The sequence below is a fragment of the Amblyraja radiata genome, unplaced genomic scaffold (genome assembly GCF_010909765.2).
Source record: "Amblyraja radiata isolate CabotCenter1 unplaced genomic scaffold, sAmbRad1.1.pri S62, whole genome shotgun sequence".
NCBI lineage: Eukaryota > Metazoa > Chordata > Chondrichthyes > Rajiformes > Rajidae > Amblyraja > Amblyraja radiata.
Genome location: NW_022630157.1, coordinates 545,808 through 573,061, shown reverse-complemented (window position 1 = coordinate 573,061; position 27,254 = coordinate 545,808). Strand labels below are relative to the sequence as shown.

The 27,254-nt window shown below is 46.4% G+C and overlaps 1 protein-coding gene across 1 annotated transcript in view; it reads right to left on the bottom strand.

The window, feature by feature from the left end:
- Positions 1-455: 455 nt before the first annotated feature.
- The window catches only part of LOC116969476 (vespryn-like), a 37,202-nt gene continuing 10,403 nt past the window's right edge, over positions 456-27,254 (bottom strand). Inside the window, exons 3-5 of the mRNA XM_033016364.1 lie at positions 12,244-12,526; positions 4,456-4,488; positions 456-477 (exon numbers count right to left, since the gene is read on the bottom strand). Of these exons, the coding sequence (XP_032872255.1) occupies positions 456-477; positions 4,456-4,488; positions 12,244-12,526 (338 nt within the window). The remainder of the gene's footprint in view (positions 478-4,455; positions 4,489-12,243; positions 12,527-27,254) is intronic.

Sequence of the window (27,254 nt, the reverse complement as noted above, 5' to 3'; positions counted from 1 at the left end):
AGGACTGAACTCCTCCTCTTTGCCCCATTCCCTTCAATTACAATCCTCCGAATTTTCAAAAATGTATCTGCCTCTGGTTTAAATACGTCTTACATAGAAACATAGAAATTAGGTGCAGGAGTAGGCCATTCGGCCCTTCGAGCCTGCACCGCCATTCAATATTACCATGGCTGATCATCCAACTCAGTATCCCGTACCTGCCTTCTCTCCATACCCTCTGATCCCTTTAGCCACAACGGCCACATCTAACTCACTCTTAAATATAGCCAATGAACTGTGTGGCCTCGACTACCCTCTGTGGCAGAGAGTTCCACAGAAAAAGTTTTTCTCATCTCGGTTTTAAAGGATTTCCCCCTTATCCTTAAACTGTGACCCCTCTCAGAGTCTCTTGGTTGGAGAATCCCAGAGATTTACTGCCCTCTGTCCATTCGTGGTCCTTGGGATCAGATATAGGATCACCAGTCGTTGTTCCGAACGCTACAGAATACAAACACCTCTCTACATTCCGGCCAGGCATTCCTGAGATCCCATAGATTATACGGGAGGCCAATTAGTTTGGGAATAACAACAGCTGGAACAGATTAAACATTTACCCAGTTCTCAATTACTGGTAAATGCAGCATTTATTTCTGAAATGTCACCCACCATTTTGTGACTGCACTTTCACTTCACCAAACTGTAGTGTAACCCCTCACCTTCAGAAACACCACACTGTCTTTTTGATCCATCTGTTGCTGCAACTTTAACAGTTCCTCCTGAATGGATTTTAAATTCTCTTGAATGTTTCCAAGATTTGTCTCCATTGTATTTAGAATCTTCCTCTCTTCCTCCCGGATATCTGCCAGTGTGCGCTGCTCTTTCTCAGTGAGAATCTGGTGCAGTTCAGCATACTGGGATGTGATCTTGGACTGAAGGTCGTGTGACTGTTCCTATGAAATAAAAGGTGAAGATTAATATATAATGTCACTGGTTGTGTTTCCTCACGACTTTAACGGTGACATTTGGCCTGTGCATGTTTTATTTCCTTTGGCAATTCAATAGTTTGTCTAACGTAGACAAAAATGCTGGAGGAACTCAGCGGGTGATGCTTGAGACCCTTCTTCAGACTTCACGAAATGTCGTGAGGGTAATGTTATAACCCATCAATCCTCTACCCCCAATACAATTCCCTGCTGCCTATTCCTTTTCACCTGCCCATTAATTCCCATTTATCCATCCACCACCCACTTTCCCAGGGATTATAACAGTCACCGATTGACCATTGAACCAGCGTGTATTGGGGACGTGGAAGGAATCCGACGCGGTCACAGGGAGAAGGCATGAACCACACGGGCAGCACCCGAGGTCAGGATCGAACCCGCTCACCAGAACTAGGAGACAGCAGCACTACTTGTGTCACTGCGCTGCCCTATTATTACACGCATCACAGGGATCAAATCTACACAAGATCAGGAAATCGCAACTTAAAAGCCTCACCAGAACTCCAGAAATCTTCTATTTCTGTTGCTGCTCCATTCGCTGGATCCCTGATTTCTTTTTTGTAAGAGACTGGATGGAAGATTTCGTCTGATCCTGGGATTGTGATTGAAAATCAGAGAATAAAAGTGTTAGATTATAAAGATGGAATTAAACAATGATGCGATCAAAATCGGTTTGCTTTTACCTTGTAGGTTTCAACAGCTTCTTTAACCGGCATGAAGTTGTGAGACTTGTGTTCCCGCCCAGCTGCACAAATCACACAGATCAGCTTCTTGTCAGTTTCACAAAACAGCTTCAGTTCTTCCTGATGTTCCTCGCACTGAAGTTTACTTTCCTTCTCTGTCCGATTCAGGCTCAGTGTTCGAGCTTTCTCAGACAGTCTCGCCAAGGCCCGACTCACCCTGAGGGTGCGGTCTGTAAACTGCTCTCTACATTCCGGGCAGGAGTTTCTCCCCTCCCTGTCCCAACTCTGTGTGATACAGGAGCGGCAGAAGTAGTGCCCACACTCCAGTGATACCGGATCGGTGAAGAAATCCAGGCAGATGGGACAAACTGCCTCCTCGGTTAAACTTTCGACCGGGTCTTTCGCAGCCATTTTAACTTTTGATTTTAACCATCCACTGGTTGAAAACGCATTCCCATTTGCTGAAACTGCTGACGCCCTGCAGTAATTGATTGGAGCGCCGGAGGCTGAAGTGCATGGGATCAAGAGGTGAATGGATTGGGTAGTTTTCCACTGAGCGCGCTGCCGTCTCGTGGAATTAATGTTATTTAGCTGCAAGTGTTGAGTGTTCAGTGGCCTGGCCGCTCTCAACTAATCTCACATGAGGGAGGGGTCAGATAAACATTAAACTGCATCTGCCCACTCACCCAACCTGTCCTAGTCACCCTTCATCCTCGTAGCATCCTCCTCATAGTTCGCACTGCCACCCAGCTTTGTGTAATCTCCTTTATTTCTCACCTCCTATCTCTCCTAGGAGTAAACGGGTCCTTTTCACAATGGCAGGCAGTGACTAGTGGTGTACCGCAAGGCTCAGTGCTGGGACCCCAGCTATTTACAATATATATTAATGATCTGGATGAGGGAATTGAAGGCAATATCTCCAAGTTTGCGGATGACACTAAGCTGGGGGGCAGTGTTAGCTGTGAGGAGGATGCTAGGAGACTGCAAGGTGACTTGGATAGGCTGGGTGAGTGGGCAAATGTTTGGCAGATGCAGTATAATGTGGATAAATGTGAGGTTATCCATTTTGGTGGCAAAAACAGGAAAGCAGACTATTATCTAAATGGTGGCCGACTAGGAAAAGGGGAGATGCAGCGAGACCTGGGTGTCATGGTACACCAGTCATTGAAAGTGGGCATGCAGGTGCAGCAGGCAGTGAAGAAAGCGAATGGTATGTTAGCTTTCATAGCAAAAGGATTTGAGTATAGGAGCAGGGAGGTTCTACTGCAGTTGTACAGGGTCTTGGTGAGACCACACCTGGAGTATTGCGTACAGTTTTGGTCTCCAAATCTGAGGAAGGACATTGTTGCCATAGAGGGAGTGCAGAGAAGGTTCACCAGACTGATTCCTGGGATGTCAGGACTGTCTTATGAAGAAAGACTGGATAGACTTGGTTTATACTCTCTTGAATTTAGGAGATTGAGAGGGGATCTTATAGAAACTTACAAAATTCTTAAGGGGTTGGACAGGCTAGATGCAGGAAGATTGCTCCCGATGTTGGGGAAGTCCAGGACAAGGGGTCACAGCTTAAGGATAAGGGGGAAATCCTTTAAAACCGAGATGAGAAGAACTTTTTTCACACAGAGAGTGGTGAATCTCTGGAACTCCCTGCCACAGAGGGTAGTCGAGGCCAGTTCATTGGCTATATTTAAGAGGGAGTTAGATGTGGCCCTTGTGGCTAAGGGGATCAGAGGGTATGGAGAGAAGGCAGGTACGGGATACTGAGTTGGATGATCAGCCATGATCATATTGAATGGCGGTGCTGGCTCGAAGGGCCGAATGGCCTACTCCTGCACCTATTTCTATGTTTCTATGTATGTTTCCCCTTCCCCCACTGACACATCGCCTCCACCCCTGACTCATCCGCCCCGCCCCTCTCCCCGCCTCCCTCGCCACTGCTTCTCCCTCCCTCTCCCCGCTCTTCCCCCGCCCATCTCCCCGCCTCCCTCGCCACCGCTTCTCCCTCCCTCTCCCCGCCGCTCCCCGTCGCTTTCGCCGCTTCTCCCGCCCCTCTCGCCGCATCTCCTTCCCCTCCCCGCTTCTCCCTCCCCTCTCCCCGCCTCTTCTAGCTCCTGTCCCTGCTTCTCCCGCCCCTCTCCTACTAGGGACAATTTATATATTCACCAAGCCAATTATCCAACAAACCTGCACGTCTTTGGAGTGTGGGAGGAAACAAAAGATCCCGGAGAAAACCCACGCAGGTCAGGAGGAGAACGTGCAAACTCCGTATGGAGAGCGTCCGTAGTCGACCCCGGGTCTCCGGCGCTGCATTCGCTGTAAGGCAGCAACTCTACCGCTGCTCCACCGGGACCGATTTGTGGAATTCTCTGCCTCAGATGGCAGTGGAGGCCGATTCACTGGATGCGTTCAAAAGAGAGTTAGATAGAGCTCTTAGTGCTGGTGAAATCAAGGGATATGGGGAGAAGGCAGGAACGGGGAAGTGATTGTGGATGATCAACCATGATCACATTGAATGGCGGTCCTGGCTCGAAGGGCCGAATGGCCTCCTCCTGCACCTGTTGTCCATTTATCGATGTATCCCATCTTGTCCCCCTCCTCTAAACCTTTCCTCTTCCCCTCCCCTCCTTCCCCACCTCTCTTCCCCCCCACCCCTCCTCCCCTCTCCGCTTCCCCACCCTCCACCCTTCCCACCCCTCAGCCATCCCCCCTTCCCTTCCCCATCCCCTCCGTCCCCTTTCCCTTCACCTCCCCCCTCACGGCGCTCCCATTGTCCTGCCCCCCCCCCCCCGCACGTGACAAGGGCCCCGCCCCCAGCATCATCCCGGCTGCAATGATTGGCAACACTGTGAAGCTTTGGTCATGGGGATGACACAAGTTACAGAAGTGAAGATCCAGGAAGTTATCCACAGTGACATTCAACAAAACTGTTGTGTTTATTTATAAATCATTCTGTTCAGTCAAAAGGGACCGACAGACAGACAGACAGTGTTTAAACGTGTTCATTCATTAATTTTAAAAATCTCCTGGGAACCCATGACTTGGAAACCCAACCTAAGCTGGGACTGACAGTGGCAGCTTCACATGCTTCAATGTCCCATCTACGAATACTACAACACTCACTTTGTCCAACTCATTGGTGAGGCTGCACTCGAGAATATTATGTGTAAAAGGACACAAAGTGCTGGAGTAACTCAGTGGGTCACAAGTGATAGGAGCAGAATTAAGTCAGAGGGCCCATCGTCTACTCCGCCATTCAATCATGGCTGATCTAGCTCACTCCTAACCCCATTCTCCTGCCTTATCCCGATAACTTCTGATACCCGTACTAACCAATCTATCTATTTCTGCTTGAAAAATATCCATTGACGGCCTCCACAGCCTTCTGTGGCAAAGAAATCCATAGACTCACTACCCTCTGACTAAAGAAATTCCCCCTCATCTCCTTCTTAAAACAACGTTCTTTAATTCTGAGGCTATGACCTCTAGACCTAGACTCTCCCACTGGTGGAAACATCCTCTCCACTCTATCCAAGCCTTTCATTATCCAGTACATCTCCCCGCATTCTTCTAAACTCCAGCGAGCACAGGCCCAGTGCAGTCAAATGCTCATCATGCAGCATCTCCGGAGAACATGGAGAGGTGACGTTTTGGGTCGAGACTCTTCACTCAATCCGAAATGTCACCTAATGTCACCTATTGAGATTCTCCGGCGATGCTGTCTATTCAATTATTCAAATATTCCTTACACCAAGTCAAGCCTGATGCACCAATTAAGTCATACAGTGTAGAAACAGGCCCTACAAGCCCATTAAGGGCTTTGTATACATATAGGAGGAGCTTGAAGTTGATTGACTCTCTCCCTATTTGGATCCACAGCCCCGGAAGGCCATCCCAGCTGAGAAGGATGTGGTGAAGAGGCTTCTGCTGTTTCTGCTCTCCATTGTTGCTCTGCAGGCCTACCTCACGCCAGTGGCCCACCTGGATGAGCGATTGCCGGTCCCACTAGTTGGGACTGAAGTGCGAGAGCTTCCTCCACCCTTGGCCACTCTGGATGGGCTATTCCACCACCAGCGCTTTGTGTAGCTCACCACAATGAGTCCAGGTGAATATTACCTGCCTGACCATCCACCCTTCCCACAGGTGTACCTGAAGGCCCAGTCCTGCAAGTGATCAACAGCAGGAAGAGTTGACTGTCATCTTCAGAATCTACTGCCCTCTTCCCATCACAAAGCAATCTTCACAGAGGGAACGTCTCATGGAAGACGGAATGGCTTTTTGATTTTGTTTCGTTAATTGTCACATGTACCGAGGTGCCGTGAGAAACTATTATGTTTCGTGCTATCCAGTTGGCGGAAAGACAATACAAGATTACAAGCGAGCCGTTTACAGATACATGATAAGGGAATCGTGTTTAGTGCAAAGTAAAGCCAGCAAACTCTGATCGAGGAGAGTCCATGGGTCACCAATGAGGTAGATAGTAGTTGAGGATGGCACCACATCCTGGTTGTGGTAGGATGATTCAGTTGCCGGATAACAGCTCTGGGAAGAAACTGTCCCTGAATCTGGAGGCGTGCGTTTTCACATCTATATCTTTTGCGTGGTGGGAGAGGGGAGAAGAGGGAGTGGCCAGGGTGCGACTCGTCCTTGATTATGCTGCTGGCCTTGCTGAGGCAGCGGGCGGCTTTTGTTGATTAAAGGGCCAGTCCCACTTGGGCGTCATTTGCGCATCATTTACGCAAAATCATTTATGCGTCACGAGGCACGACGTGCGCAAGGCGCATGGTGAGACGTGGTGGCGTAGGCAGTGACGTGTGGTAGCGCGGCACACCAGGATTTTGCGATTCCCAAAATCCTCGCACGACATGTCTGAGACGCTACATCTTGAAGATATGAGACTCGTCTTAGCAGGAAAATCAGAGCAATTTTTAAAGACATGGACTCCTTTAATTGATTCATTACAAGTGTAGTATGGTGCAACACAACTCTGGAAATCAACCGATTCACGAACTGGGTGATGGGTGTGGTGAGATATAAAGCAGGTATATCCACACATAAGGGTCCCTTTTTTCTTCTTTTCTCCTTTCTTTTTTTTCGCTTTTTAAAAATTATTTTATGGATTTCCTTCTTTATTTTCCTATAGGCTATCACTTGCTCTCCCCTGGTCTGCACATCAGGCAGTCCAGAGGTTTACACATCTGGAAAGTACTGCAGAGGGTCGTGAAAATTGCCCAACGCATCACCGGTTCCACACTCCCCTCCATTGAATCTGTCCAGAGCAAGCGATGTCTGCGAAGGGCGCTCAGCATCGTTAAGGACTGCTCTCACCCCAGCCACAGTCTGTTTACCCTCCTCCCATCCGGGAGGTGCTACAGGTCTCTCCGTTGCCGGACCTGCAGGTCCAGGAACAGCTTCTTCCCTGCGGCGTATACATTACTTAACTCTGTACCTCGGTGAATGCCAGTCACCCCCCCCCCCCCCCCCTCCCCCCGGAAAAATTGCACTACTACGACTGTATGTACGTACATATATTTATTGCTCATTATTCTATGTTCGCTCTTCTGGGTGAGATGCGAACTGCATTTCGATGTCTCTGTACTGTACACTGCACAATGACAATAAAGTTTGAATCTGAATCTGAATCTGACATCACTACTTCCTTCACTCTTTCTCGTTCTTTCTTTCTCATTCTATTTCTTTCTTGTTAAATTTAAAATAGAAGTTGTACACAAAATGTATTTTGTCGTATGCCGCGGTTTATACTACTGTAGATTGCTTCTAATAAAAATACAAAAAAAAATCCTAGCACACCACCTTCGTTCTTGGTTCTTGGTTTCTTGGTCCTCCAAAATATTCCAAATGGAATTTAAACTGGAGGTGGTGAAGGGAGGGATTAAGCCAGAAAGGGTTATTGGGAAGAAAGAGCTACTTTAAATGTAGTTGCATCTGGTTGGGTAACTATAGTTGGGTGGAGGTTATTCCATGCTTTAATTGTGCGGGGGAAGAACGAATTGCTGTACACATCTGTCTTTGTAGCTGGGATCACAAATTGGATCGAATGCCCTCGTCTGCTCCTAATTGGTTTGGGTTTGGTGTAGGTCTTGTAATCTATGTCGAGCTGACCATTTAACATTTTGTAAAAATGTGTGTCTGTCTTGTAGAGGGTTCCACCCCAGAGAATTCAGAAGTTTGGTGACACTCGCTTCTCTCTCATCGATGTTAGTAACAAATCGAGCTGCCTGTCTTTGGACACGTTCGATGGATGAAATGTTTTTATTTGTGTACGGGTCCCATGCTGCAACTGCGTAGTTCAAATGAGGTCTAACGAGGGTGAAGTATAGCTTCTCCTTGACAGAAATTGAACAATGATGAAAGTTGCGCCTCAGAAAGTTTAGGACACCTGTTGCTTTCACCTGTGTGACGCGCAAATGATGCCCAGGTGGGACAGGCCGTTAAGGGATTGGAGCCAGCTTCATATCCCAAATAACTGCCTGTTACTTTGGATTTATCACACTTGGATTTTCCTGAGGTTTGTGTCACATCATAGGGGGAGTGGGTTTGTTAAACCCAAGGGTCTCACTGTTATCCAAACTGCTATAAAATAAAAGCATTCAGCTGGACTTAAGAACAATGTTCGATGTTATTAAAAAAAATTCACACAACGAAGATATTTGGGAACATAAATCTGGAGAAATCTGGAGAAACGCGGGTCAGCCAGCTTCTCTGGAGAAAAGGAATAGGTGATGTTTTGGGTCGACACCCTTCTTCTCAACTGAGATTCAGGGGAAAGGGAAACAAGAGATATAGATGGTGATGGAGAGAGATATAGAACAAATGAATGAAAGATATGCAAAAAAATAACAATGATAAAGGGAACAGGCCATGGTTAGAAAAAGGCTAGATGCTGGAAATATGTTCCCGATGTTGGGGGAGTCCAGAGACAAGTGTCACAGTGTGAGACTAAGTGGTAGTCCATTTAAAACTGAGATGAGGAAAAACGTTTTCACCCAGAGAGTTGTGAATCTGTGGAATTCTCAGCCACAGAAGGCAGTGGAGGCCAAGTCACTGGATATATTCAAGAGAGAGTTAGATGATCAGCCATGATCATATTGAATGGCGGTGCTGGCTCAAAGGGCTGAATCGCCTACTCCTGCACCTATTTTCTATGTTCTTGGTTCTTGCTTCTTGGTTTCTTGGCCCTCCAAAATATTTCAAATGGAATTTAAACTGGAGGTGGTGAAGGGAGGGCTTAAGCCAGAAAGGGTTATTGGGAAGAAATTTCCACGTTAGCTGCGGGCTGGATGCGAATGAGTTACAGACAATGAGACTCAACAAGACGGCTTTGAAGCTGGTAGAAGTACTTGTGTGGGGAAGGGACTGAGAGAGAGGGGATGCAGGGGTTACGGTGCTAGAGGCATCAATATTCATATCGCTGGGTTGTAAATTGGACTTTTTTATTGTAATTTAAAAACGAATGATATTTTACTGCCATCTAGTGTATTCATTCGCCATTGTTGTAAGGGATTGATAATGAAAATTCCTGGTACTATATTTTAAATTTCATAATTGTGTAAAAAATGTGTAGCATATTTAATTAATTTTGGTGTAATGCTTTTATTCACGTTTGTTGTGCCATGTCTGGCCCTGGTTTTGTAATCTGTTTAATTTGGTTTCGAGATACAGCGCGGAAACAGGCCATTCGGCCCACTGAGCCCGTACCGACCAGCGGTCCCCGCACATCAACACTATCCTACACACACTATGGACAATTTACATTTATACCAAGCCAATTAACCTACAGACCTGTACGTCTCTGGAGTGTTGGAGGAAACCGAAGATGTCAGAGAAAACCCATGTAGGAATGTACAAACCTCGCACAGACAAGTACCCGTAGTCAGGATTGAACCCGGGTCTCTGGCGCCGAAAGGCAGTAGATCTAACGCCAGTTTAGTTAGTTTAGTTTACTGTCACGTGTACCGAGGTACAGTGAACATCCTTTGTTGCGTGCTAACCAGTCAGCAGAAACACAACACATGATTACAATTGATCCATTTAGAGTGTACAGATACATAGTGCAAGGTATAGCCAGCAAAGTTCGATCAAGGGTCATCAAAGAGGTAGATGGTAGTTCAGCACTGCTCTCTGGTTGTGGTAGGGTGATTCAGTTGCCTGATAACAGCTGGGAAGAAACTGTCCCTGAATCTGGTGGTGTACGTGTTCACTCTTTTCGCACTATGCCACAATGCCACCTTAAAGATGCTTTAATAGATATTTTATTTTTGCTCCAGTAAAATTATTATTATTATTTTTATTTTTTTTTAGAAGTACATTACATTAATACAAGCCAAATATAACTTATTACATTTCTTGTACCACTTCATTTTTTAAGCTTTAAAAAGAGAAAAAAGTAAAGAAAGTGAGAAAGTCGTGATTGTGTGAAAAAGTGTTCAAGAAAAAAGACCCATCACGCGAAGAGTTCGAGAAAAAAGTTAAGAAATAGGCCGTAGAAAAGACAAAAGAGAAAATGAAACAAAAGCTCTATTAAGAAGACAGAGCAGAAAGGAATATACCAAATCCGTATTTTTCATCCCCCCTTACCAGATCCTGAAACCATTTCTTTTCAGAGTAATGTTGCACCTTATACTTGTAGTAAGTCGATAAATGCAGACCACGTCATTCGGAAGTGGTCTAATTTGCCTGCAAGAAGGAGTCTCATATCTTCCAGGTATAATGTTTCGAACATATTTGAAATCCACATATTTATTGTTGGTATACGGTTTTTCCAGAAATTAAGTATAAGTTTTTTCCCCGTAATTAAATAGATTCTTTTGAAACACAGTTAGTTCAGGGCTGTCCTCCATTGTTCCAAAAATAATCAATTCTGCTTTTGGTATCAATTTTATTTTAACTAATTTTGTGAAGATTTCAAAAATTTCAGTCCAAAATTTTTGACTTTTTATACAAAAAACAAATGAGTGCGTACAGTTTTGGTCTCCTAATCTGAGGAAAGACATTCTTGCCATAGTGGGAGTACAGAGAAGGTTCACCAGACTGATTCCTGGGATGGCAGGACTTTCATATGAAGAAAGACTGGATAGACTCGGCTTGTACTCGCTAGAATTCAGAAGATTGAGGGGGGATCTTATAGAAACTTACAAAATTCTTAAGGGGTTGGACAGGCTAGATGCAGGAAGATTATTCCCGATGTTGGGGAAGTCCAGAACTAGGGGTCACAGTTTAAGGATAAGAGGGAAGTCTTTTAGGACCGAGATGAGAAAATCATTTTTTACACAGAGAGTGGTGAATCTGTGGATTTCTCTGCCACAGAAGGTAGTTGAGGCCAGTTCATTGGCTATATTTAAGAGGGAGTTAGATGTGGCCCTTGTTGCTAAAGGGATCAGGGGGTATGGAGAGGAGGCAGGGATGGGATACCGAGTTGGATGATCAGCCATGATCATATTGAATGGCGGTGCAGGCTTGAAGGGCCGAATGGCCTACTCCTGCACCTATTTTTCTATGTTTTCTATAGTAGCTCCAGCAAAATTATGGGGTGAAATGATTCTCGGAATAGTTTGCATGATCCGGTGTTGTGCAATGTGTTGGAGAATTGAGTAACGGACGAGGTGACGCCAGGTGGCAGCCTGTTCGAACTTCCTCATTCGGGAGGAAATGGATGTACTTGTGGATACAAAGTGCTGGAGTAACTGAACGTTTTGGGTATCATTCTTGGGGGAAACCAGCTGAGTTACTCACTTTGCGAAATTGCTCGCAATTTGTTTAATTTGACGACACAGAGTGGAAACGAGCCCCTCGGTCCACCAAGTCTACGCCGACCAACAATCTCCGCACACTAACACCATCCTACACGCACTTCCCGTAACTCAATTCAACCTCCCTCATATATACCAATTTCTAAAACACCTCTATCCATCTATCCGCTATAAATATTATGTCGGATCTTATTTGTAAATACATTTTAGTTTATATCTATATCAAAAGTAAGATCTTGACCACTTCCGACGTTATTCCGCCCTTCTATCTCCACCTATCCCCAAACTCGCCTTTACGCCGCTGTTGATTTCCGCACCAACACCGCTTGTGTCGCGTTGTTACTCGGGGGGAGTTTAGGACCCAGGGAGCCCGGAGCTCAGGACCCGCCGCCCGTGGCTGCTGCAGAACCCGCGGGAAGGGAGATTGTTTCAATCTTTATATTTTCACTAAAGTAATTTCTGTTCCGTTGCCGGACGCGGTTAACGCGTTAAAATGAACGGATCGACAGACAGACAGCTCTGATTTCTGTTGCTGTTTATTTCAACTCCCACATTTACATTTTTTACACACCCGGAGCGGCACCGGAGCAGATTCTCAGCCAGTAGTTTACATCCCGAGTCTCGAAGAAAGGATAAAGTTTCTCCGTGAATTTATTCCCAGTGAAGGTGTGGAGATGGGACTTGGTGTCCGCGTCGTAAAATGAAACTGTCCCGGACTCGTAACTGAGATAAACTCCCACCCTCCCGGGGATGGGACGGGCGGGGAGAGGGGATGTAGGGGAGGTGTATGCATCAAAGTCGTAACTCCACCACCCGATGCTCCAGACTCCAGTCTCCGGGGTCAGCTCGACCCCTCCCTTCCTGTCCACAGACTCTACGGCGACTCCCAGACACCACCACTGATTCCCCGCCACCTCCACCTCCCAGTAATGTCTCCCCGATGTGAATCCCTCTGATCCCAGCACACACCGACTGTCTGTAAACCTCTTTCCGGTGTCAGGGAGACTCCTCTCGGTCCAGGTCCGTCTCACCCTCTTCCGATCCTCAGACACCTCGAGCCCCGCATGCGCTGTTTCCACATCCAGGGTGACGGAGACTGGGGGGAGAAGCAGAGAATCAGAGAGTCCCCGGGGGTCGGGGGGAGACTCGGGCAGCGCGGCCCCGGGACCGGGGGAGAAGCCGCTCGGCCTCAGGCACAGGCGGGCGGACAACTGGAACCCTGACCGGGGTTTCGGCCACAACAACATCGGGTGGACAACGGACATCTTTCCCAGTGTTTTTTTCCAGGGGAGGGGAATTTTGTGAGGTGGGGGAGGGTGGACGGGGAGGACGAGTGCGGAGAGTGAGGAGGATTGCGAGATTGCAGTGGGGATGGAGGAATGAAGCGGGCTATTCAAATATGGAGGCAGATCGGAGCAAGAGGATATTGAGGTGAGTGGTAGTTTGAGGTTGTTAAAGAGGAGGTAGAGGTGTGGGGTGGAGTCACCATGATCATAGTGAATGGGAGGGGGAGACATGAGGGGCCAGAGGACCTGCCCCTGTTTCTTTGAGTGGAGGGTGAGAGAGAGGGAGGGGTGGCTTGGACCATGGGAGGAAGCAGAGGTTGAATGATCAGGTGTTGGACAGAATGGGTGGAGACTTGTGGTTGTAGGGTCACTGAAAGAGAGGGGATTCACGGGTGGATTTGATGGGTGTGTACAACCAAGAACACACTGATCTCATTGTGAACCAATATATGAACTTCACTGAGGGACTTGACAATGTTCCACATGTAAGGCTGCTCCAGAAAGTGAAGGCAGGTGGGATCCAAGGCGAGCTGGTGAAATGGTTCCACAATTGGCTTGGTGGTTGGAGGTAGAAGGTAGCGGTAGATCGATGATTTTTCTGCTTGGAGGTCTGTGACTGGTGGAGTGCAGCAGAGATCGGTGCTGCAGCAGGGATATCAAATCAAGAGTGCAGGTTTATCTTGAGAGCAAGGAATTTTAAAGTAGATCTGAGTAGGAAGTTTTCTTTACACTGAGAGTGGGTGATATCTGCAACATGCTACAGAGGAGGCGGTGGTGAGATCTAATCATTATATGTGAGGCACTTATCTAGGTGAGGTGAGAAGAATACCAATGTAATCTGGGCAAATCGATTAGTAAAGATGGGAAATAGTTGCACATGGATATGATGGGCCAAAGGTTCTGACGCTGTAATGTACAACCATGGCTCTCAGCTCCAAGAGCACTGAATGACTGAGTCTCCACAGCCACCTGTGCAGGGAATTCTAAAGGTTCTCCAGTCTCTGCGTGCAGTAATGTCTCCTCATCCCTGTCCTACATGTTGCAGCCCACATTCTGAGAGGGTGCCCATTCTCCACACCCCACAGACAGGGGAAACATCCTCCACGCATGCAGCACACTGAGCCCTGTAAGAACTTTGTGTTTCATTGAGATCTCCTCCTATACACCCAAATTCTCGAGTACACAGGCCTAGTCTACTCAATCTCACCCCGCACAGCAAACTCATTGTCCCAGGAACAAGTATTGATAATCTTTGCTTCAATTCCTCTGTGTCAAGTCTGTCAATGTATCGGTACACAGGAGCATAGGAACACAAGAAAACAGGAGCAGGATTAGAATCCGCTCCTCAGGCTGGCCCCTCCATTCAATGTGATCATGGCTGATCTAAGCTGGCACCAATTCCTCTTCTGTGTGAGTTCCCCATAATCTTAAATATTGGATCTATCAAATATTTATTTGTAGCCAAGTTGCACATATCCAATAACTCAGCTTTTAACCACTACCTTGGGCACAACAACCCAGATATTCACTGCCCTCTGAGAGATACAACTTCTGCACACCGCATGAGAGGCTGCTCTGGAAGGTTGGATCTCATGGAATCCGGGGTGAATTAGCCGATGGAATACAACATTTACCTGAAGGTCACAGACAGAGGATGTTGGTAGAGGATCGTTTATCAGACTGGAGACAGAGTCCACTGTTGTTCCTTATTTATATACACGATTGGGTGTGTATGTAGGTTGCACAATTAGTCAGTTTGCAGATGGAACTAAAATTGGTAACATTGTGGAGAGTGAAGAAGGTTATCTGAGAGTAAATGTGATCCCTGTGAACTGGGTCAATGGGCTCAGGAACGGCAGGTGGGATTTATTCATGTGAAGGTGAGGTGATGCACTTTGCTGAGACAAAACAGGGCAGGACATACACAGTAAACGGGGAACTTTATAGAACTGAGAGATCTCGGGCTGCAGGTACACAGTGCCATGGAAGATGCAACAGTGACAGGCAGTGTGGTGAAGATTGTGTTTGTCACTCATGCTTTCATAGGTCAGGATATTAAATTTGACACAATATGGTTGTTAGTAAATTAGAGAGGGTGCAAAAGTATTTACGATAATTTCATCAGGTCTGAAGGGCTGGGTTATAAGGAGTCGTTGGACAGGCAGGAACATTTGTCTTTGGAGCCCGTCCGGGTGTTTTTATAGATGTGTATAAGGTAGAAACATAGAAATTAGGTGCAGGAGTAGGCCATTCGGCCCTTCGAGCCTGCACCGCCATTCAATATGATCATGGCTGATCATCTAACTCAGTATCCCGTAGCTGCCTTCTCTCCATACCGCCTGATCCCCTTAGCCACAAGGGCCACATCTAACTCCATCTTAAATATAGCCAATGAACTGGCCTCGACTACCCTCTGTGGCAGAGAGTTCCAGAGATTCACCACTCTCCGTGTGAAAAAAGTTCTTCTCATCTTGGTTTTAAAGGATTTCCCCCTGATCCTTAAGCTGTGACCCCTTGTCCTGGACTTCCCCAACATCGGGAACAATCTTCCTGCATCTAGCCTATCCAACCCCTTAAGAATTTTGTAAGTTTCTATAAGATCCCCTCTCAATCTCCTAAATTCTAGAGAGTATAAACCAAGTCTATCCAGTCTTTCTTCATAAGACAGTCCTGACATCCCAGGAATCAGTCTGGTGAACCTTCTCTGCACTCCCTCTATGGCAATAATGTCCTTCCTCAGATTTGGAGACCAAAACTGTACGCAATACTCCAGGTGTGGTCTCACCAAGACCCTGTACAACTGCAGTAGAACCTCCCTGCTCCTATACTCAAATACTTTTGCTATTAAAGTTAACATACCATTCGCTTTCTTCACTGCCTGCTGCACCTGCATGCCTACTTTCAATGACTGGTGTACCATGACACCCAGGTCTCGCTGCATCTCCCCTTTCCTAGTCGGCCACCATTTAGATAATAGTCTGCTTTCCTGTCTTTGCCATCAAAATGGATAACCTCACATTTATCCACATTATACTGCATCTGCCAAACATTTGCCCACTCACCCAGCCTATCCAAGTCACCTTGCAGTCTCCTAGCATCCTCCTCACAGCTAACACTGCCCCCCAGCTTAGTGTCATCCGCAAACTTGGAGATATTGCCTTCAATTCCCTCATCCAGATCATTAATATATATTGTAAATAGCTGGGGTCCCAGCACTGAGCCTTGCGGTACCCCACTAGTCACTGCCTGCCATTGTGAAAAGGACCCGTTTACTCCTACTCTTTGCTTCCTGTTTGCCAGCCAGTTCTCTATCCACATCAATACTGAACCCCCAATGCCGTGTGCTTTAAGTTTGTATACTAATCTCTTATGTGGGACCTTGTCGAAAGCCTTCTGGAAGTCCAGATACACCACATCCATTGGTTCTCCCCTATCCACGCTACTAGTTACATCCTCGAAAAATTCTATAAGATTCGTCAGACATGATTTACCTTTCGTAAATCCATTCTGACTGTCCAATGATTTCACCACTTTCCAAATGTGCTGCTATCCCATCTTTAATAACAGACTCTAGCAGTTTCCCCACTACCGATGTTAGACTAACTGGTCTGTAACCCCGTTTTCTCTCTCCCTCCCTTCTTAAAAAGTGTGGTTACGTTTGCTACCCGCCAATCCTCAGGAACTACTCCAGAATCTAAAGAGTTGTGAAGATTATTACTAATGCATCCACTATTTCTGGAGCTACTTCCTTAAGTACTCTGGGATGCAGCCTATCTATGCCCTGTGGATTTATCGGCCTTTAATCTATTCAATTTACCCAACACCACTTCCCGACTAACCTGGATTTCACTCAATTCCTCCAACTCCTTTGACCCGCGGTCCCCTGCTATTTCCGGCAGATTATTTATGTCTTCCTTAGTGAAGACGGAACCAAAGTAGTTATTCAATTGGTCCGCCATATCCTTGTTCCCCATGATCAACTCACCTGTTTCTGACTAGAAGGGACCTACATTTGTTTTAACTAATCTCTTTCTTTTCACATATCTATAAAAACTTTTGCAGTCAGTTTTTATGTTCCCTGCCAGTTTTCTTTCATAATCTATTTTTCCTTTCCTAATTAAGCCCTTTGTCCTCCTCTGCTGGTCTCTGAATTTCTCCTAGTCCTCCGGTATGCTGCCTTTTCTGACTAATTTGTACGCATCATCCTTCGCTTTGATACTATCCCTGATTTCCCTTGTTATCCACGGATACACTACCTTCCCCGATTTATTATTTTGCCAAACTGGGATGAACAATTTTTGTAGTTCATCCATGCAGTCTTTAAATGTCTTCCATTGCATATCCACCGTCAACCCTTTTAGAATTAATTGCCAGTCAATCTTGGCCAATTCACGTCGCATACCCTCAAAGTTACCTTTCTTTAAGTTCAGAACCATTGTTTCTGAGTTAACAATGTCACTCTCCATCCTAATGAAGACCTCAACCATATTATGGTCACTCTTGCCCAAGGGGGCACGTACAACAAGACTGCTAACTAACCCTTCCTCATTACTCAATACCCAGTCTAAAATAGCCTGCTCTCTCGTTGGTTCCTCTACATGTTGATTTAGATAACTATCCCGCATACATTCCAAGAAATCCTCTTCCTCAGCACCCCTGCCAATTTGATTCACCCAATCTATATGTAGATTGAAGTCACCCATTATAACGGTTTTGCCTTTGTCGCACGCATTTCTAATTTCCTGATTGATACCATCTCCAACTTCACTACTACTGTTAGGTGGCCTGTACACAACACCCACCAGCGTTTTCTGCCCCTTAGTGTTTCGCAGCTCCACCCATACCGATTCCACATCCTCCAAACTAATGTCCTTCCTTTCCATTGCGTTAATCTCCTCTCTAATCAGCAACGCTACCCCACCTCCTTTACCTTTCTCTCTATCCCTCCTGAATATTGAATATCCCTGGATGTTCAGCTCCCAGCCTTGGTCACCCTGGAGCCATGTCTCCGTGATCCCAACTATATCATAGTCATTAATAGCTATCTGCACATTCAACTCATCCACCTTATTACGAATGCTCCTTGCATTGAGACACAAAGCCTTCAGGCTTGTTTTTACAACACTCTTACCCCTTATACAATTATGTTGAAAAGTGGCCCTTTTTGATTTTTGCCCTGGTTTTGTCTGCCTGCCACTTTTACTTTTCACCTTGCTACCTATTGCTTCTACCCTCATTTTACTTCGGAGTCACGTGAGTGACTACGTGAAGAACCCGCTTCCAACGCATGCGTGTCATATCGCTACACGCATTGCACGAGTCAACAGAAGGGCGGAGGACATCCCCCAGTAACGGGAGAAGGAAAAAAGGACCAGCAAAAGGCAGGTAAGGACTCTGCGTTTTTATTCACAGCAAAATGGACAGAGTGAAAAGGAAGCGGTCTGCTAAAAAGCTGCCCGAGAAACGCGTTGTAAACGTGGATGAACGGCAGAGACATCAGCCGTCGGCTCTAGAGGCCTCGGTAGAGGAATCAGCTGTGCCAGAAATCATTCTGGCACCGATGAAACTTACTCACCGGCCGGGAGGCAAAGTTCAAACTAAAACGCACCATCTAGAAGAGCCCGACTTGGAGCAGCAGCGGGCGACCAGCCCATATCAATATCGGACCAGGGCTGAACGGGTGCGGGAGACGGAACAAACCCGCTATGAGTGGCTGCATACGGAGCAGCCAGGAGAAACAGCTGACCGGGAACAGACGTGGACCGACAGTCAGGACCGGTGTGGCCAGCGGCGGGACAAGGAAAGCCCGCAAACCAGCACCCGTGAGTACCGGGGACGGGAACAGCTGGGATACAGAGAAGAGCAGCACACTGCTGAAAGGCTGCAAGAATGGGAGCAGCCAAAAATAGCAAGTGCAGCTCAACACAAAGACCGTCTAAAGGAGCTGCTGGAGGAGCTCCTTCACAGTGGCAGTCCCATGAATGTGGAGACTAGCCACAGTGGGCAGGCAAGCCCCATATGGGTACCCCGTGAGGGACCCCCTGAAATCTCGACCTCTTCGGAGGAGAGTGGGCAGGACCCTGATGGGCCAGACCCCGATCACACAGCTTCCCATGATCCTGAATCTGCAGAAAAACATACACTGCTGGACATGGTGGCTGATTACTACAAACTAAGTCAAACAGGGGCAGACTTGGATTCCAGGCCATCAACTCCAACAACAAATATTCACAGAGACACTGGCCAGACATCTGCCACCTGGTAACTGTGATGCATTACAAATCCCCAGTGTCAACCAATGCATTTGGAAGCATATAGGGAGGGACATCAGGAACCATGATCTCAAAATCCAGAAAGCCTTAAAGGGGCTTACGGCAGGGATCACAGCTTACATCCGCACCCGGGACAAAACAGAGCAAACTAAAGGCCACCAAGACGCACTAGCCCTGTTCTGTAATGTACAATATGAGCTGAATAGCATGCGGAGGGCTGCTATTCAGCCAGCACTGTATCCTAAATATGCAACAATTTGCAAACAAAGAGCCGTTAAAACCCCAACCCTTTTGTTTGGGGAAGCCAAGACACTGGGGCTCATCAAAACCAGCGCAAAGGCTTATTTTGGATCACGGTACCAGCCACATGGAAAACCGAAAAGTGTGGCTTATATCAGTGGCAGTGCCAGAACCCAATATAACCCGCAGCAGCCTTCTTTTAGGGTATGGCCAGGGACGGCCACCCTGGAAGATGCGGAAGCCTCAACCTCCAGTACAACCACGAACACAAATAAAAACAAAACCCCCTTTTTTCAAAAAACAAAGAAAATAATACAACCACCAGTAACCATGGAGGTAGGTGGGTGTGGTTCTTTTGTAAAAAAGGGACCCACGACGGTGGGAGGGAGGTTGCAATACTACAGTGACGAATGGTGTAAAATCACTACAGACTCGTATGTTCTAAGCAGTATTCAGGGTTATCTGATAGAATTTACTCATCCCAATAACCCCCCAGTACAACATACACCAGAAAGGCATTTCGTCCTTACAAAAACCGAACAATCTAAAGCCCACATGGAGCTACAATGATTGTATACAAAAGGTGTGATTGAGCATACTACTCATGGACAATTAAAATTTGTATCAAACATATTTATTAAAAATAAAAAAGATGGGGGTTGCAGGATTATCATTGACCTTTCAACCCTAAACACATTCGTTCAATATGTTCATTTTAAGATGGATACCTTTATCACTGCTAAATAATTAGTATCAGCTGGTTTCTATATGGCAAGCATTGACTTAAAAGATGCATGCTATACAGTACCCATCAGCAGGGAACACAGACGGTAGTTAAGTGTAAATTGATACCAGAAACTAATATGGATTATCTAGGATTCACCATTAACACGGTCAATATGTTAGTAACTTTACCAATAAATAAAGCCGCAGCCCTACAGGAGGATTGCAGCGAGCTTCTTAACACCAACAGACCCTCCATTAGAGGGTAGGCCGGATAATTGGGAAGATTGTGGCTACATTCCCGGCCACACATTTTGGGCCATTACATTATCAAAATTTGCAAAGAGCAAAAATTAGAGCACTCAAATTTAACAAAGGTCATTTTGATAGACCTATGGAACTGCCTACGGAAGCTATAATTGAACTACAGTGGTGGGAACATAGCATTAGGTATTGCTCCAACCCCATCATTATGGACATCCCGTCTATGGTATTACAAAATGGTGTATCCAAAGAAACATTTGGATATCGGCAACATACCTACCAGGTAAGCTAAATTCAGTGGCAGACACCAGGTCACGCAAATTTAATGAAAACACGGAATGGATGTTAAATAAAAATGTATTTGCTGAAATTACAGTAAAATATGGTAGACCAAATATTGATATTTTTGCGTCCAGGTTGAATCACCAATTACCAAGGTATGTGTCCTGGGAACCAGACCCTGGGGCAGAAGCTACAGATGCTTTCTCACTGCATTGGGGGAAATGGCGTTTTTTTTAATGCTTTTCCCCCATTCTGCCTCATCAATCGGGTACAAAGGAAAATTCAACAATATTCGGCATCTGGGATTCTCATAGTACCCGATTGGCCTACTCAACCGTGGTATTCGGTCATACAGGGGATGGTGTTAGAACCATGTTCCATTATTGGACATAGCCCGAATTTATTAATTCATCCAGTAACTGGGGGGGGGGGCAGTCACCCATGCCATAAGACTATGGATTTGTTGATTTGTAGAGTCTGAAAGACCCAGTACACGGCATGGGGCTGTCAGACAGGACAATGAATCTCATCACATCCGCACAAAGACTGTCAACACGGAAGCAGTACCTCGGACACATCAAGAAATGGGGCATATACTGCTTTGACAACAACCTCGACCAAAGGGCCAAGAACATTCCGGCCGTATTGGAATTCTTAACAAACCTCCATTATGATAAACGATTGGGCTACAGTGCCATCAATAGTGCCAGAAGTGCACTCTCCAATTACCTATCACAAGGAACGGAGCGGCACACGGTGGGAACGCACCCCCTGGTAACACAACTTATGAGGGGCATATTCAATGCAAATCCCCCTAAAACCAGGTCCTCCAAAATCTGGGATGTGGGTGTCGTTTTGAACATGCTGAGGAGCTGGTCACCCATAACAGCATTATCACTGCAGAAACTGACCATGAAGATGGTTATGCTCATGGCATTAGTTACTGCACAACGAGTCCAGTCATTAAGCAAACTGAGCCTGGACTCCTTGATCATCTCACCAGAGAAACTGGTGTTTGTCATACATGAGTTAATAAAACAAACAGACCAGGTTCATCGGGTCAAGTGATTGAATTTATGGCATATCCATATGACGAACGTCTGTGTATAGCAAGACACATTGAATATACTAAGAGCATTCGAGGTCAGGAAATGGCTTTGTTAATTTTTTATAAGAAACCGCACAAAAGGGTCACGACCCAAACTATCTCAAGGTGGCTCAAATGTGTCCTAAAGATGGCAGGAATAGACACTAATGGTTTTAAATCTCATTCCACCAGGGCTGCAGCAACATCCGCAGCAAAAATTCTGGAGGTACCCACGGACCAAATCCTCAGAATAGCAGGATGGTCATCCGAAAGGACTTTCCAAAGGTTTTATAATAAACCAGTTTTGGAGCCATCATCATTTTCGGAAAGCATTTTACGTTCAATATTATAATTTGCTCGAAGGGTTACAGGGCTATGATTTCAATTAATAAATTTATTTTTCTCGTTATATCACACAAGTCTTTGTATAAGTGTGTCTAAAATTGCTAATGATACTCTCTCCCGATACCCAAGGCAGTTGTGAAGCATGGACTCGTTCCACGGCATGAGGTCACAGAGCTTTGAAATCTTCACGTAGTCACTCACGTGACTCCGAAGTAAAATAGTAAGATTAAACGAGAACTTACCAGTTTGAAGTTTGATCTGTATTTTATGAGGAGGAACGTTGAGGGAATACGTGCCCTCCGCTCCCACCCTCCTATGATCATATCAAAACTGGTATCTCTTTGATAATCTTACTATGTTAGGTCATTATAGTTTGTGACCTCACACCGCTGCTTTGAAGAATGAAACGCATGCGTTGGAAGCGGGTTCTTCACGTATTCCCTCAACGTTCCTCCTCATAAAATACAGATCAAACTTCAAACTGGTAAGTTCTCGTTTAATCTTACTATTTTACACCCCTCTGTCTCTACGCTCACACATTTAAGAAACCCTTTCCCTTTAACTCCATCCTCCACTATCCCATTCGATACCCCACCCCCCTTATTCAGTTTAAAACCACCCGTGTAGCAGTGGCAAGCCTGCCTGCCAGAATGCTGGTCCCACACCTGTTAAGATGCAATCCGTCCCTTTTGTACAGTTCCCCCTTACCCCAAAACAGATCCCAGTGATCTAAGAATCTAAATCCCTGCCCCGTGCACCAGTTCCTCAGCCACACGTTCAGGACCCATATCTCCCTGTTCCTGCTCTCGCCAGCACGAGGAACTGGAAGCAAACCGGAGATAACAACCCTGGAGGTCCTGCTTTTCAGCATTTTTCTGAGCTCTCTAAAGTCACGCTGCAGAATATTCATCCCCTTCTTTCCGACATCATTTGTGCCGACATGCACTACCATTTCCGGATGTTCACCTTCGCCCTTGAGGATTTTCTGCACTCTGTCCATGACATCCTGGATCCTGGCACCAGGAAGGCAGCACACCATCCTCGCATCCCGTCTGTTGCCGCAGAAACCCCTGTCCACACCTCTCACAATGGAGTCTTCCTGCTACAATGGCGTTGTCTGCCTTAGGCCTTTTTGGTTTTGGCTCAACAGCCCTATTCGCATCGCATGCCAGTCCGCCGCTCAGTGTAAACAAGTCTTCTGTCCCAACAGCTTCTAAGCGGGTGAACCTGTTCACAAGAGGTACAACACCCGGGGACGTTGGCATTCCATGCTTCCCTCCCGTTCTCACTGTCTCCCACCTTCTCTCTTCCAGTACCTTAGGTGTAACAATCGTACTGTAGGACTTGGCGAGGAACGACTCCGTTTCTCGGACGAACCGGTGGTCATCCACTTGCTTCTCCAGTTCCCCAACACGGCCCTTCTGGAGCTCTACCTGGATGCACTTCTCGCATTTGTAGCAGCCAGAGGCACCAGCGGTGTCCTTGACCTCCCACATACTGCAAGCATCACACTGAATCAGCTTGCCTGACATCTCCTTCTTTCGTCTCTACCTCTCAAGCGTATTGCGTGGTCTCCTCTCCTCAGAAGACTCTCGAGCCAAAGACTCACACTTCCCTCACAAGGCCGCTCACTCACTGCCGCTCGCTAAGAGCCGTCTTGCTTAAATTGACTGATAAATTGCCTGATTTACCAATTTACAAACTAAATTCCTCCGTTTTCCACTGTTTTCCCGGCACTGACTCACTTCTCTCCTCCCACTCGGGCTAGAGCCAATCAGTCGTATCTCTTGCTAAACTCCTGCTGCTGTTGCTCCCAAATCTACAGCAGTTCTGAGTAGTCTGCCTGTGCTTGGCTTCTACTTTTCAACTGTTTTCACCCCTCTGACTCACTTCTCTCCTCCCACTCGGGCTAGAGCCAATCAGTCGTATCTCTTGCTTATCTCCTGCTGCTGTTGCTCCCAAATCTATATAATAGCAGTTCTAATATAAAATAACTATATAAGGTGCACAGATAGGGTGAATAGCCACCGTATTTCACCCAAAGCATGAGTGTGAACGTCTGACTCTGTGATGCTTCCCAGCTGATGGGTTTAGAGGTATCTCCAATTTCCCTTCATCCAAAAGACCATTAATGTTTGCATCTACGTATTGCTTAAAGATATCAGAAACAAGAATAATGGTGAAGGTACAAGCTTTACCTTGCTTGAAGTCATCAGATGTTTCTTTGAATGCCGTGTTGAACGAAACAGGGCAATGAAACTTTGCAATCGGCAAGGCTTCATCTACCACCGACAGTGGTTTGGCTTCATCACGAACCCGGCAGATATTTAACAGCTGTTTATAAACTGGGCATTAGAAATGTTTTAAGGTGTTCCACAAAACACTTACACTGTTTCCGTCAAGACAATGTCCTACCTTCGCTTGCGACCAGCTTCCTCCTGAAAGAAATAAAACACAAATCTCAATTGACTGAGATGGACCGTCCTCATCCCGACAGCGGGAATTTCACCAAATTTCTACAACCCTCTGATAATTCCCATTTCCCAACTCTTATCACCACTGTCATGCAGAGAGAAAGCGGATATTGTCGCAGAGATGTAGAACGATGGGGGAAAGCACAAGGAATGTTCATGAGCATGACGTCATAACTGAGAGGATGGAACTTAATGAAAAGACTGGGCAGGTCATGGGATTTCATCTGTAGAAGTTTTCAGGAATGATGAGAGGGAATTTAATATTATCGGTGGATTTAAATGTGTGGGGATGAAATAATATCTCAAATCGAAGGGGAGACCAATAATCAAAGTTGAAATGTAACGTGGTCTTCAATAAATACCTAAAGGAATGCAGTCATGAGAACATGGACCTCACTTGCATTGGATGGACTGAAGCCAACAGCAGAGATAAATTGAAATGCAAGCGGTGATAATTGCTCGGTTCTAAGCTTCCCCCCCAGTCTAGTTTCAGTAAAAGCACTGAATCAAGCACTTGAATCAATTAATTGTATTCTACCAAAAGCGATTCACAGATCACACACTGTACCTATCCCACCGTGGGTTCGATCCCTGCGTCTATCTGTTCAAGCCCTCTAGGCCTCGCACAGACAGAGTCACTCCACAAGGGTACCTGGTCCTGAGCGCTCTTCCAGAAGATGGGCCCTGAGCCTCGTGACCAGGGACTTTTATATGCCCCGCAAACTCGAGGGGTCGAACCACACGGGGGTTGTCTCTTAATCACCCAATTACAAATATCGATTAACCCCATACATAACAGGCATTTCCCTAACCCAATGATACAACAATTCAATACAGAGGAGGAGGAGCCATCTTGGTGAACGGCTGCTAGCAGCAGCCGTCCGTCTTAAATTCGTTTTTTTTCTAGTTTTTAGTGAGTCCTGTTTTTTTGTTTGTAGGGGATATGGTCTTTTAATGTGGGGGGGTAGGTGTTACTTTATTTATAGGTCCCTACCTGGTCGGTGTGGCAGCCTTTTTTCCGGGCTGCCCGTCGACCCGTCGTCGTGGCCTACCAGCGGGCTTGGAGCGCCGTTTCTTGGCGGGAACCACCCAGCACCTCGGCCTGCGTGGCGGCACTGCATTGGAGCGCTGGAGCGCTGGAGCGCTGGAGCGGGCGATGCCTTGCCTGGGTCGCCGCGCTGGAGCTCTGGCGAGCTGGACCGCCGTAAGCAACATCTCCGGGCTGCGGGTTTGCAGAGCGGAGAGGCGGCGTGCGGAGAGGCGGCAAGGCTGCAGTGAGGAGAGCGGTCGCCGACTTTAACATCTGGAGCCTAGGAGCGCCAAACCGGCGCGGCCTTGTCGGCTTCGGCAGCCGCGGGCTCCAACCAAGAAGCGGCCGTTCCAAGTGGCCCAGCCGCCGAAAGGACTCTCCCGACGCCGGGGCAAGACCACCCGGTGAGAACGGCCAGGGACATCGGGCCTCCGTAGAGGCAACTGCGGTGGCCCCAATAGGCCTGACTTTGGGGTGAACATGGGGTGGGGACTGGACATTGTGCCTTCCTCCACAGTGCTATCCACTGTGGGGGGATGATTTTTTTTGTCTAACTGTAGTCCTGTAGGTCTGTGTCCAAGATGGCTGCCGTGAAGGGAGAGTGGACGCTGGCACGAATTGGTTGCCGCTGCTCTCTCTTCACACTGTGTTTTTGATTTTCTGTTTTTGGATTGAATTCTGTTTTTAATTTGTGTCATTGTGATGTCTTTAATTACTTGTTTTACTCCGATTATATGTTTTAATTTCGATTACTATGTAAGGTGTCCTTGAGATTTTGTATGAAAGGCGCCCATTAAATATAAAATTTATTATTATTATATTGCATTCACAACCGACTTCAAGATGAAGTCAACTTGGAAACATTTACCCTGATGAACAGAACTCTCAGACAAGGCTCAACACCCCATCCAATCAACACTTATCAGAGTCAGACTCTGCAACATTATTTACAAGCTATTTACAAGGTATATGTCTGGTTTGCAGCCATCCAATCCATTCTATGCATTTAGTACCAGATTGACAGGATTTGCAAGGCTTCCCATTCTTTGCTTGCAAATTGTATCTAAGTTCCAGACTTCCTGGCATCTCTTGCAGCCTGTCCCAGAGAGCAATTCCAATTTGACCAAATCTCCCAGCAAACCCTGAAACTGAACCCCATTTTGAAGTCCTGGCTGGTCCAATTTAGCCAGGATTAACAGTTGGGTAAACACATTAGGGCTCATGGAATTTGGGATATAGTTACCGGGTGTGGAGAATAGATAGGAGGGATGATGAGTGGAGCAGAAATCTTGACTGGATAGGATGGGCCAAATGGCCTGTCTATGTAGAATGGGATGTCATTCTATGGTGAAACAAGGTGAACAAAACAAACAGAGCAAATTCCCTCAAGGTGACCACCCACTGCTGATTGGAACTGGATATAGATGATGTGTGCGCCACATTTTAGATTTCAATGTTAATCCCCACAATGTGGTCATGGCTGATCTAGCCCAGGACTGAACTCCTCTTTGCCCCATTCCCTTCAATTACAATCCCCCGAATTTTCAAAAATGTATCTGTTTCTGGTTTAAATACGTCTTACATACAAACATAGAAATTAGGTGCAGGAGTAGGCCATTCGGCCCTTCGAGCCTGCACCGCCATTCAATATGATCCTGGCTGATCATCCAACTCAGTATCCCGTACCTGCCTTCTCTCCATACCCTCTGATCCCTTTAGCCACAAGGGCCACATCTAACTCCCTCTTAAATATAGCCAATGATCTGGCCTCAACTACCCTCTGTGGCAGAGAGTTCCAGAGATTCTCCACTCTCTGTGTGA